This window comes from Haliotis rufescens, unplaced genomic scaffold (genome assembly GCF_023055435.1).
Source record: "Haliotis rufescens isolate VD_foot unplaced genomic scaffold, xgHalRufe1.0.p SCAF_24, whole genome shotgun sequence".
In the NCBI taxonomy this organism is placed as follows: domain Eukaryota; kingdom Metazoa; phylum Mollusca; class Gastropoda; order Lepetellida; family Haliotidae; genus Haliotis; species Haliotis rufescens.
Window position 1 is genome coordinate 6,884,127 of NW_025963935.1, and position 13,107 is coordinate 6,897,233.

Here is a 13,107-nt window from a genome sequence, read left to right on the forward strand (position 1 = left end):
ATCAATCACTGGATTGTCTGATGCAGACTCGATTATCTATAAACCGCCGTCATGTTACTGGAATGTCGCTGTCTTTTAAACAATAAACACGACACAAAAAATAAGACAGAATCGTGACTAGGTCAGGAAGATGCTGCATCCGTGTGAAAATGACACACCGCATTAAATTTAATGACTGCAGTCACATACTTCTAGCTTGATTGATGTAAAAATAAATGAGTTTGGAGACACGTAATCTCCCCTAAACGACTTGAGAGTTTAACGACTGTTAGGACTGTAAATTGCCATGGACGCCATGAATCCCCCTCTAACCACTGATGTGAAAACCGTAAATCCGTATGTCCACGTTTCCTTAAGAGTTGTGTTTTCGTGAAACCCGTGGCGTGTGAGGTTGGTTGTGCATGTGTAGGTAAGTTGGTCCGGTTTCGTACGACGCATGCCTGACGTGGCGGTGACAGGGGAGTACGACCCCCATGATAAAAGGACCGGATGGCGAGTCACAAGTTATTCCGCCCACTGACTTCAGCCGGATCACAGCAAGGAAGATGTCTTTCTCCGCATTCATTTTGGTCGTCGTGGTCTCAGCATGCATAGGTAAGAATACTGCCGGATTTATACGAATCAAACATTGTTTGAGACCTGGTCTTTTAAATGCACAAAAAAATGACACATATTTGTATATTATTCATAATTTGAAAAAAAAAATATGACGAATCGACGGTATTTAAAAAAATGAATAAATAAAATCAATGGACATTTATTAATATTATATTTTTGTTACAAACACGATGCTGTTGGGAATAAAGATAACACATCATTGTAATTGTGAAGCTTCATAAAAGAAAAAGAAAAGAACATTAAATTTCGAAATTGAAGATGTATTTTACAAGTATTTAGAAAATAGTTGTCCTTGACAAAGCTGACCATACAAAGATGTATTTTACACTGACCAAGAGTTATTCCGACGCCCTCGTTGTTTTTTAATAATGGATTGCGACTCTACATTATATTTTTGCACTAAGTTTATACTTCTTACCGACTTTTACAATACATATGAAAGAATGCAGAGGCTGATGCTAACATAACAGTTCTTGTTGAAGAAAGAAGTTTTCTGTACTGTGAAAAGTGACATACACGTATGTTGTTGTGTGGTGACTTTATATTGTATTGCCACTGTCAAATATGCTGCTGTGGCTCTTATCCAAAGTGTATGACGTCAGAATTGTTAACATTAACAGTTAACATTACAATGAACATAACATTGAATGTAATTAGTATTTTTGATAGTCTAGTTGATCGATCCTGCTGTTTTGATTCAACTGTATCACGGCTGCATGTTCAAATATGTCTGACAAACCAGAGGTCGATAGTATGAACAACTTGATACCATGGCAATCGACCAAGGGACCAGACCTGACCAACCGATTCAATAAGGGACTACGCACGACGCGAAAGAGAGTAACTTGTTTGATAGGCATTACTTAGAAGTTGGCGGATGACAAGATAGACACAATTTTATGGATAACAACTTCTTTAATACTGTAAAAAAGCGACGTTTCGGTATAGATCCTTATACCGTTGTCAAGCAAGACTGAATGAGGGATATACTTACTTACTTACTTACTTTGGAGATTTAACGTGCGCTTTCCGACTGATGCGTATTTCGCACACGGGAGGGATATATTCTGAGTGCAGAATATATATAGCAAGTGGAGGGTTAACAGTAGAGGATTAACAGGGCATACATGAGTGGGATAACATAGGTAGGTGTGACAACAAGGATGATGCTATCACAACACGATGGACAGAAAACACATAGCTAGAAGCCAATGGGGCATGAAGCCAATAAACAGGTGATTATTGTTTGATGAGTTCATAGTAGGCGGATGGGATGAAATAGCCTTGATCTCTGTTGATTGTTGGGTTGTGGCGGCGAATGTGGACTGCTTCTGTTAGTTTTCTTTTGGTGAAATCATGGAGGTTGTTGGCGAGGATTTGGACGTTGTCCCAGTTGATGATGTGATTGGGACAGTTGATGATATGGTCCGAGATGGCTGATTTGCTGTCGGATTTGATGGTGGAGGTTTTATGCTCAGCCATCTCGGACCATATCATCAACTGTCCCAATCACATCATCAACTGGGGGATATTTTTTATGAGATTGTCTGCTCAGTCTTCGCCACGTAACAGATCTCCAAACATATTCCTGATTTACAAGACCGCCTCCGTGGTCTAGTGGTAGAGCGTCCGACCGGAGAGCGCAAGGTCCGGGGTACGATCCCCGACCGCGTCATAAAAGACAGACGTTAAAAGATGGTACTTGTTGTTACCCTGTCTGGCGCTCGGCATTAAGGGGCTAAAACAAGGACTGGTCGGCTCGGAGTCAGTATACTGTGTCTGAGTGGGGTATTCATGTTAAACTGCGGCATGGTATCTCAGTGAGCTAGCACTATAAATCGCCATCAGTCTGGACTAGTACAAGCAGCCACACAAACACATACTCGTACATGCACGTCGCTATATAAGTGCAATAATCTTGGACGCGACGTTAATCCCCATTTCACCTCACCTCATGATATATAACTTTTTTCTGTTCAGTGTAGTTTGTGGAATGTACATTTAAACTATTGAAACACTCTGCTGTATATTTAAAGGTCGCTCTCTTTCTTGTATAACTATAGGGGTCCCAGTCGACTAAGGCCCCGCGATTCGCTGTGCAGAGTTGCGTCCCTTGGGGACGCCAGAAACCTTTGATCGTGGGTTCGAATCCCGGTTCGCCCCGATTTTGTTTCTAGGTTTGTCAGCACCATACCCGTGCTCGTGGGTTTCACCGAAGTGGTAAACGTCTGAGACCTGCATCGCTTCGGGCTTTCCTCCCACATTAAGCTGACACGTTAAACCAAACTCACTCACTCACTCACTCACTCACTCACTCACTCACTCACTCACTCTTGTATCACGATACCGATATCTTCATCCTATTTACGATAAAAGGTTACAGAATGTAATTGACATGCGCGTAATAACGAGGATCTCTCTGGAGATACCTCGTTATTACATTCCCTGACGTAACTGTACATTCATATGCAATATTCGCAATCTACGGAAGATTGGTTTTGTTGACACTTCTGTTTTCTTTAAAATATCCGATACTCAGATTCAACCTATTCTTTTATATGGTGCGAAAATATGGGGTGTAGACAGATTTGAAAAAATCGAACAAGTGCATATTATGGCTTGTAAGAAGTTTTTAACGTTGGTTTGCAAACACCAAATGCTATTGTGTATGGGGAATGCGGTCAATACCCACTATATGTGAATGCTATGTGTCATTGTGTAAAGTATTGGCTAAAAGTGATTGAAATGGACCAAGATAGGATACCAAGAAAATCTTATAATATGCTTGTATATAACGACAAGTGTGGTCATCATAACTATGCTTCTTCTATTCGTTCAATATTATTTTCTCACGGATTTGGAGTAGTTTGGCTCAGTCAAGCTGTCAAACCATCATTCATGAATAGTTTTAAAAACGTTTTGATAAGTATGTTCTATCAATCATGGAATAGTACTATCTAGGCTAGTTCTAGGTACATCCTGTATAAAGAGTTTAAAAGTCTCCTGGAACCAGAAAAATACCTTTCCCTTGTTGCTGAAATATCGAATATTATGTTAAGGCTTAGAGCCGGGCTACTAAGACTAAAGATAAACATGCCCTATATATGAAACAAGTATAGAGAATGAATATCATTTTACTTTAGAAAGTGAATATTACAACGATATTAGACAAATATACTTACCAACAACTTTTTGCATAAATCAAATATGCATAAATTAAAAAAACTGCTGTCATCCTCATGTTAACAATTACTTGGAAAACTATGTAAATACCCGTATTACAGCTATGAAAGAAGACGTAATTATGAAAAGCCTGTAAATCTGTAAATTTGTACCTGACATTACCTTTTTTTAATATACCACACTTTTTCAAATGTATGTATTGTACCTGGGCCAGTGGCCATAGTACAAATAAAAGACTTCTTCTTCTATACGATGTTTTTGACCATATTGCCCTGCTGAATAAGATTTTAGATGTATGTAAATATATTAACGTGATAAACGTATGGGGCTCTATATGTTTGAAAGTATGAATACTCCTGAATTATTTTCACAAATTCAAAAGTTTTGATTATCTCAGTTGATAAGACTCCACCTTTACGTCATGTCTGTTGACAAGGTACAGTTATTACTATCGAATGCACCCAGTTCAACCAACCAGAAGGGCGTTAACAACAAGGCATGGCAAACAACTGGCTGTAGGGTAGGTTACTGTTCGTTGAAACAGGACGATTTGCATCGTTCCTGGATCCGCGGTCTTTTCGGAATTCATCACACAGTTAACTACATCTTCCCGAGGCAAGGGAATTAACTGACCATAAAGGTCCAGTTTCCACCCTTGTCGAACTAGGAAGGAATTATGGAGTTATATAGTTTGGCTACAAAATCGCGTAACGAAATCCCCATCCGGTTCGTAAACTTCCGTGCAGATATCGGTCGATTGCAGGATTTGCAAAGCATGTGCACCGTCAACTTAGCGTCAGCAGGTATATACCAAATCTTTTCATGTTTTTAATCTAGCAACGCACGTGATTTGATGCACTTCGCGAAGTAAGACCTGTGTTTTACATTACATATCTTGATTATCGATCCGATCGTCTTGATCGGGCGCCGGCATTTTGTTTGGAGAAAATGCATGTAATATCAAAGGTGAAATCTGATTGGTCAATAAGAGGGATATATAAGGGACATAACTCGGAATATTCACTGGTGGCGCTACGATTGAACCCAGAAATTACGGGCTAGTTCGGCAAGGGAGAAAACTGGACTTTTACAGTTAGCCTCGGGAGGATGAATTAACTACGTCTAGAAAAAGAACGTGTATACTTTTCTGCATCATTTTGGCATGAACAAACGCAAGTACACATTCGGTTTCGGCGTGGATAACTCACGCCGCTTGGTCTATCGCCGGATACACCCTGGAATGTATGTGTATAACCAACGTAGCTAATGGACGTAGTATGTAACCCAGTTCAGGGTTTGAAACATTTACCCCTTTCCATCTTGATGTGAACATATGAGAGGTGATAAAAGTAGCTGAAACGGTCATAAAATATTCACTGTTACACCTGGAAGCATAAATGGGGTTTAACGCTGCTTTGAACAGTATTACAGTTATATCACGGTGTGTCAGCTTGATGTAGGAGGAGTGAGTGATTGAGTTGGGTTTAATGCTGCTTTGAAACGTATTTCAGTTCTATCACGGCGTGTCAGCTTGATGTGGGATTGTTTCGCAATTTATATCTAAAAAGTTGCCAAAAGTTGTAAAATGCCTTAGTTACGTCACAGTTAGACACTGATTTTCAGTATATTAGACAGTTCTTTTGATTATGATAGCAATTATCCCAGTAGTTTCTGAGGATTCCCGATGGTTCATTCTGACTCGATCGCCGAATGACAAGGGCGACGCCATGTTTGATTATAACACTGAAAGTAGTCCCTACTTGACCTTTGATATTTGCATCTCTATCCGCATTAACCCCAACGGATATCGATTTTAACCGTTGGCTTTATCCTGCCGAGAAACCCACCCATCATATGATAAATACGTTGATCTGTAGTCATATGCTAATCATTACTTTTGTTCTTGCTTTCAGTCGAAGCACAGATGCCAGGATTCCCCTCCCCAATGATGGGCGGTATGCCAGGTGGTATGATGGGAGGTATGCCATCGGGTATGATGGGCGGTATGCCAGGAGGTATGATGGGCAGTATGCCAGGAGGTATGATTGGCGGTATGCCAGGGGGGATGATGGCTGGTATGATTGGGAGACGAAGGCCAAGCTTCCGAAGGTCGCCATCATACCTCGGGGCAAAGCAGCTGGGGTGTTCCTACGGGATAGACGTGGAATCCATGCTGCGGTACCTCCTACCCCGAGGGTGTTCCCCGGCCAATGACTTCTGCCCTTTCAAGTACCCAGGAAGAAGATGTGTACAAGCAGGACCCATCGGCATGTGCTGCCCTTCATACGGTGCGTAACTGTCATTATAGCTAAAATGGATTGAATTATCAGTAAACCGCCCGCATGTTATCAAGACTCAGTGGGCCACTGTAACTTGATAATGCCCTCATATGGCTTGACGACGGGCCATTATCACGCCCGTTGTTATGTGACGTCATAGGATAGGCATAGGTGACGTCACGTTAAATAGTGACGTCATCTGGTTTGTTCTATGACGTTTCCATATTTGTAAACGTGGGTCAGTGACATTTGTGTTGATTGCAGTAAATGTTTCAAAACCGATGTTGTTGTTTCTTTTTATTTGATACAAAATTCCATCCATTTTAGCTAAAATAAAGGTAACCTCTGGAAGACCTCTGGCTTTTGCCAATGATAATGCCCTGAAAGATAGCGTTACCCTTATAGTGTCATCGCGTACTGTGCTTTCAAGCCCCGAAGAAGTATTTTTCATTCCGTGTCTAATAACAATCGCAAAACACTAAAATTAAGTCTTACCTACCTTTGAGAACATTTATTTGTGTTTACAATTGGATAGTGAAATAACCATATCTTGTCAAGCGAGACGAGTCAATCAGGCGCCATCTTTCTGAATTTCGAGCCCCTACGTGACAGTCACGTTAAAAATAGATGCAAAATCTAAAAATAGATCAGTCACATGACATTAAAGTTTACAAACAACAGCCAATACACCCTCGGTACATACAATTCTTCTAATGCAAACTTAACATCTGATCAAGTTTTTTTATAAGGTGCATTTGTGAAAAAAGTAAGTTGTAAGGAACTTTTTCACTATTTAATAAATATCTTACCTCGTGTAGCTTAATTTGTAACATAACTTCAGCAACAATTGACCAACACGTTGATGTCTTCGGTGGGCTTTGAAGCGTCTACCTTGATTACGTCATATAGCGCGTGATTACGTATTTTTTAGGGGCTCGAGAAGAGATGAGGCTCAAACGTGTTACGTTATGTGCTAAATGAAAGATGGACGCTCATTGGCTTATTTGGTTGGACCTGTAAACACAAGGGTAAAACTGAGGAGTTTTGTTATGTTTGACTTATCAACCAAGAAATATGAAGGTTTACATTGAGAAAGTACGCCAATACGGCAAAACGGTAACATGTTTCTCGTGAGAACAACTTGGAGTTGGTTTAACGCCGCTTTGACCAGTATTCCAGTTATATCACGGCGTGTCAGTTTGATGTGGGAGGAAAGCCCGAAGTAATGCAGGTTTTAGACGTTTATCACTTTGGAGCACGGGTATGGTGCTGACAAACCTAGACACATAATCGGGGCGAATCGCGATTCGAAACCACGATAATAGGTTTCTGGAGTGCCAAAGGGACGCAACTCTGCACAGCGACTTGCACAGACGACTGAGCAATAATTATTAACAAAAAATTTCCTTCCCTTCAATAGACAATAGCTTAGAATCAATTACAGTTTGGTTGATTCGGGTATAAGGAGTTAGTATTTGGAGGCAGGGGATTTTAAATATTAACCAGATAAGAATATAATGCTTTTTTTATGCTATTACCTTGTTGTTGTACTAGAAGTAGTATATTGCATTATTTTTATTAAGGAAGAGAATTTATTTATGTCAACTTCTTTATGATGAGGAACTCAACGTTTCGGAGTATATGCCTAATCCTTCATCAGGTGGTGTTGGTTGGGGTGGGGTGGGGTGGGGTGGGTTGGGGTGGGGTGGGGTTGGGGTAGGAGGTGTTTAGGGGGTTCACAGGTGGCCCAGTCGTCTAAGGCGCCGCCAAAAACCTATGATAGTGGGTTCGAATCCCGGTTCGCCCCGATTATATTTCTAGGTTTGTCAGCACCATATCCGTGCTCTTGGGTTTCACCGAAGTGGTAAACGTCTGAAACCTGCATCACTTCGGGCTTTCCTCCCAAATAACGCTGACACTCACTTCTAAACGCCTTTCAAAGACTATTTTTATTATTTTTTTAATATTTACATCAATGGTGATATCTGCATTGTCATACAAAATAAGGAGAACATTGCTAGAACTTTAACTGGACACGGCAGTAGTGGTAGTGATTTAACATAATTATTAATTAAAACAAACATGTAAACAGAAATTCTTTTTTGGACACTTCCCCAAAACTATACGTGTTCCTGATGCTTCTCCCACGTTGTGGTGACCTGGATTCTCCAACATGCCGGAAACAGGTTGTTCAAGGGTGTGAGCCGTAACAGGTTTCAGTTAATACATTTGTCAGTTAATACAATCACAGGCGCACGTCGTATGCCATTCGTGACCAACTCGTGTTATTCCGGGACAAGCCGAAGAGCGACTCGTGCCCCTCTCGTAGCAATTTTTGCGACCAGGCTCCGTCTTAGCGCAAACGGGCATACCTAAAACAATTGTCAACTCGTTACGTAATGGTTCACGTATCTTTCCTCATATATTATATATATTTCAGATGCAATTAAAAGCACATCTGGACATGCGAAATTATACAGTATGATTGAACACATTTAACTGTTTCTTTGGTATATGTTTAGATGCAAGACATATGTAAAATCAAAAATTATTTCTGAGGGATTCTTTGACGAAGAACTTGAAATCATACGCGCATTCTGATTGGTTTGTCGTATTTTCGCACACAATATTCATCCATAGGGGGGACGAGTCTTCTTGCAGGTTACGGAAAGGGGCGAGCGGTGACGAATGGTCGTATGGCAGGAGTACTGATGTAATCAGGCATTATAAACCTTCTGGCTGTTTGTGTAACGCCATGGAGTTTTTGAAACTTTACAATCATTATAACTTCCGTTCAGATTGTAACATGTAATGAAATGTAAAATCAAATGACAAATGTTTTTCTTTATATTCCCGAGGATCGAATTCGCAACCTTCATACCTGTAGCCCAGTGAGTGTACCACAAGGCTACAGAGGTGTTGACAAGCTGCACTGCTTTTTAGAATGTCCTTTTCAAGATCCCTACGCCAGCAACAGGCTGTACAATGAATGAGCGTCGGTCAAAGCAAAACGTGTAATTATCTCAGCCTACGAGACGCACGTGCAGATTTCGTGCCATTGCGAGACGCACGTGCAGATTTCGCACCATTGCGAAACCCACGTGCTGAGGTCACTGGTTTCATTGAACCGAGTTCAGGACTGCAGGCGATATTTCATCTCCGATACAGGTTATACATTTGAGAGTTTTTATTACAGTTATTTCATATTGTCTATGCGATGAGTCGGTTTAGAAGTTTGACAAACCATGTCTCCTCGAGATTACTAGAGATTGTAAACCCTCACGTGAGGGACGTTTGCGAATGTGAGGGTTTACAATCTCTAGTAATCCCTCGGAGACATGGTTTCTCCTACACATACATACTTACTTTTTTATGTCAATTGTATGAATGGCTGGTGCTACCGGTACCATTAATTCTTACCGTTTTCGCGAACACCTGGTGTCATCACTTGTTTCAGTGGTCCATTCATATAATTCCCACAGATATATACCCCTTAAGTGAATTTGTTTCTGCAGAAAATTTAGGCTAGTTATTGTCTTGCATTCATTATGTATATTTAATGAACGTTTTCTCTCTCGTTTCAGTCAACAAAGGGTTAATTCATTCATCAGCAAACATGATATTGATGAAGAATATGGCAGAAATGTTCGCCCTCTAGATAATGAACATTCATCACAACGTAACAGTAAACTTGTGTTACTCTCTGAACTCCCCGAGGAACATTACTTCAGTATCTGTCACCAATCAACGGGGAGACACGTCATTGACCAATCAGCGTCTGTACTACCGACAAAACATACGGGAACTCATGACATAATATTGAAGGCGCAATGACCATAAATGACTGTAGAATGAATTTCAGGCTTGTAGATCAATATCTCGTGTGTCAGCCATGCACGACACCTTGATGGCACACTGTTCATTAACTTGTGTGGTGGTCCTTGGCAACGACAGGACGCATATTATCGCTGGCCAGTCAAATGTCCATTCACAGTAACCAAATTAGTTCGACTGTCGTGTGTGATACCGCCCACACCATGACATTTCCGGCCCCATACCGATCGTGGTCAAGAATTGCTGCCCTGGCATAACTCTCGCCGCTACGTCGACAACATCGTTTTCTGCCATCTGTGAACAGAGGTGAAACCTTGATTCGTCTGTAAACATGGTATAACGCCATTGGCGAAGAGCCCATCTTGGTGTTGCCATGCCCACCACAACCTTTGCCCCTGTGGTAAGTTATTAGGGTCACCCTACCCTACTTGTAACGGTAGGCGTTGGAATACGCCTTGCTTTTATTGTACGGAATTCTCTATAGATAACAGGAGCAGATCTGAATCTGCAATTAATATGAGACGATCTTGTCGAGGCGTCCTTTTTGTAGGTAGGCCTGCCACGCCCTAGTGTCACTGCAACCCAACCCCGTACTTGTCAACAGGCGAGAAATAACTCTTTTTGATTTGCCAAATATTCGTGCAACTTGGAATATTGATGTCTCCCCGTCTGTTCATTGAGATACTATCTTGACATTTTAAGCGTGTGCTCAACTCAATTGCATTTGTGATTTTGAATTCCCCTGAAGGTGCACAGACTTTGATTTCAGTGTGTACCTGTAACACGTGCAGAGTTGCGTCCCTTGGGCACAGAAACCTATGATTGTTGGTTCGAATCCCGGTTCGCCCCAATTATGTTTCTAGGTTTGTCAGCACCATACCCGTGCTCGTGGGTTTCATCGAAGTGGTAAATGTCTGAAGACCTGCATCACTTCGGGCTTTCCTCCCACATTAAGCGGACACGCCGTGATCTAACTGGAATAATGTCAAAAGCGGCGTTAAACCCAACTCACTCACTCACTCATAGTGATTAGATATGCGTTCAGAGGCAGCTGCTTTCACATTATTAGTTCCCCTATTTTTTATTGGTAGTATAGTATGTTCACAGCTATAGAACGTCCAACAACTGATGTTTCTTCATGACCATATTGTTGTTTAATTATTCGTCAAATGATTCCTCGACAGAAACAGTTTACGTTTCTGAAGCAAAGTTTGGATGTCAAAATGTCCAGAGCTGACTGAGTTACACCTACACCGACGCTTCTGCACAGAACGAGGCAGCACATTTGATAATGGTGAACAGGAATAGAAGCATAATGTGTTCCCAAACATGCTGGACAAAAGTAATGTGTCCGCATATTTAAAAGAAAGAAACTCGTTCACTCGAAATTATGCATAGCGTTACGTGTTGAATTCCAAATGGAATCGGGGCACGAGTGGCCAAGTCGTCTAAGGGGCCGCGATTCGCTGTGCAGAGTTGCGTCCCTTTGGCACGCCAGAAAGCTATGATTGTGGGTTCGAATCCTGGTTCGCCCCGGTTATGTTTCTAGGTTTGTCAGCACCATACCCGTGCTCGTGGGTTTCACCGAAGTGGTAAACATCTGAGACCTGCATCACTTCGGGCTTTCAACGTTATGAACCTCTACTCAATCTCAACAGAAACAATGTGATACAATTAAACATTTTTTAGCTCAAATTTAGCTAAATTACCCTGCCATATGACAATATACTGAAAGTAAATGTGTTCGGGGCCCAAAATTATGTTTCGCTCCCCCTAGAAAAAAAGAGAATTCGTATGTCTTAAAGAACTTACCCCCACTCGAATATTAAGTGATGGGTTCCTAAGGGTATATCATCACCAGAACATGACGTCTGTGCCAGTTTGTAGGCTCGATGTAAACCTATGACGTCACTGTTGGAAACTAGACCAGCATGTATTTGGTTACCCAGGTTGTAGGTGCAGAGTTCATTGTTAACGTAGACCATTTGTGTTGAACATGTTTGTTTCCTTATTAAACCAGCTGTTGTTTTACACCTTTGTTTTCTTTCTGTTCATATGGACCGCCTCCGTGGTCTTGTGGTAGAGCGTCCGCCCGGAGAGCGGAATGTCCGGGGTTCGATCCCCGGTCGCGTCATACCAAAAGACGTTAAAAGATGGTACTTGTTGTTACCCTGTCTGGCGCTCGGCATTAAGGGGCTAAAAATAGGACCGGTCGGCTCGGAGTCAGTATACTGTGTCTGAGTGGGGTATTCATGTTAAACTGCAGCATGGTATCTCAGTGAGCTAGCGCAACGAAATCGACATCCGGTCCATAAACAACATGGTGAGCAGATTTCGGTTGATTGCAGGATTTGCAGGGCATGTGTACCGTCAACATGGCGTCGACAGAGATTTTGACGAAAAATCATGTTTTTAACCAAAGTGTGCAAGTGTTTTGATACACTTCGCAGGGAAGACCTGTTTTATTACAATAAACAAAACACAAAAATGTCTGTCAACTTCGATTGGAGCCATTCCTGTTTGCATCAGTAAGTGAGTGAGTTTGATTTTTCGCCGCTTTTAGCAATATTCCAGCAATATCACGGCGGGGGACACCAGAAATGGGCTTCACACATTGTACCCATGTCGGGAATCGAACCCGGGTCTCCGGCGTGTTGTTACCCTGTCTGGCGCTCGGCATTAAGGGGCTAAAACAAGGACCGGTCGGCTCGGAGTCAGTATACTGTGTCTGAGTGGGGTATTCATGTTCAACTGCGGCATGGTATCTCAGTGAGCTAGCACTATAAATCGGCACCGGACTAGTACAAGCAGCCACACAAACACACACACGTACATGCACGTCGCTATATAAGTGCAATAATCTTGGACGCGACGTTAAACCCCATTTCACCTCACCTCACCTCTGTTCATATGTCTCCTCTGAGAAGAGTACATCCATTTCACATCAATACAAGGAGTAAGTGTCCCTTATCTACGAATACATGTGTGGCTTTTATCAACGGCCTGTTTATTCGAGTGCAGGACAGGCAAACCAATAACTAAAGTGAGAGAGTGAGTTGGGTTTAACGCTGCTTTTAACAGTATTCCAGTCGTATCACTGCGTGTCAGCTTAATGTGAGAGGAAATGTGGATTTCAGACGTTTACCACTACGGTGAAACCCACGAGCACGGGTATGGTGCTGACAAACTTAGA

At 41.8% G+C, this 13,107-nt stretch overlaps 1 protein-coding gene across 1 annotated transcript; it reads left to right on the forward strand.

The window, feature by feature from the left end:
- Positions 1–379: 379 nt before the first annotated feature.
- On the forward strand, positions 380–10,728 carry LOC124113545 (methionine-rich protein-like). Its single transcript, XM_046473937.2, has 3 exons — positions 380–594; positions 5,715–6,089; positions 9,665–10,728. Exons 1-3 carry the CDS (start codon positions 474–476, stop codon positions 9,736–9,738), a joined length of 570 nt encoding a protein of 189 aa, XP_046329893.2. The 5' UTR covers positions 380–473; the 3' UTR covers positions 9,739–10,728.
- The last annotated feature ends 2,379 nt before the right edge of the window (positions 10,729–13,107 follow it).

What these genes read in the sequence shown, in the direction of transcription:
- LOC124113545 (XM_046473937.2), top strand. Translation starts at nt 474, where the DNA reads ATGATAAAAGGACCGGATGGCGAGTCACAAGTTATTCCGCCCACTGAC. An exon ending in CGTGGTCTCAGCATGCATAG is followed by an intron (nt 595 to 5,714) that starts GTAAGAATACTG and finishes TCTTGCTTTCAG; the next exon opens with TCGAAGCACAGATGCCAGGA. An exon ending in CATGTGCTGCCCTTCATACG is followed by an intron (nt 6,090 to 9,664) that starts GTGCGTAACTGT and finishes CTCTCGTTTCAG; the next exon opens with TCAACAAAGGGTTAATTCAT.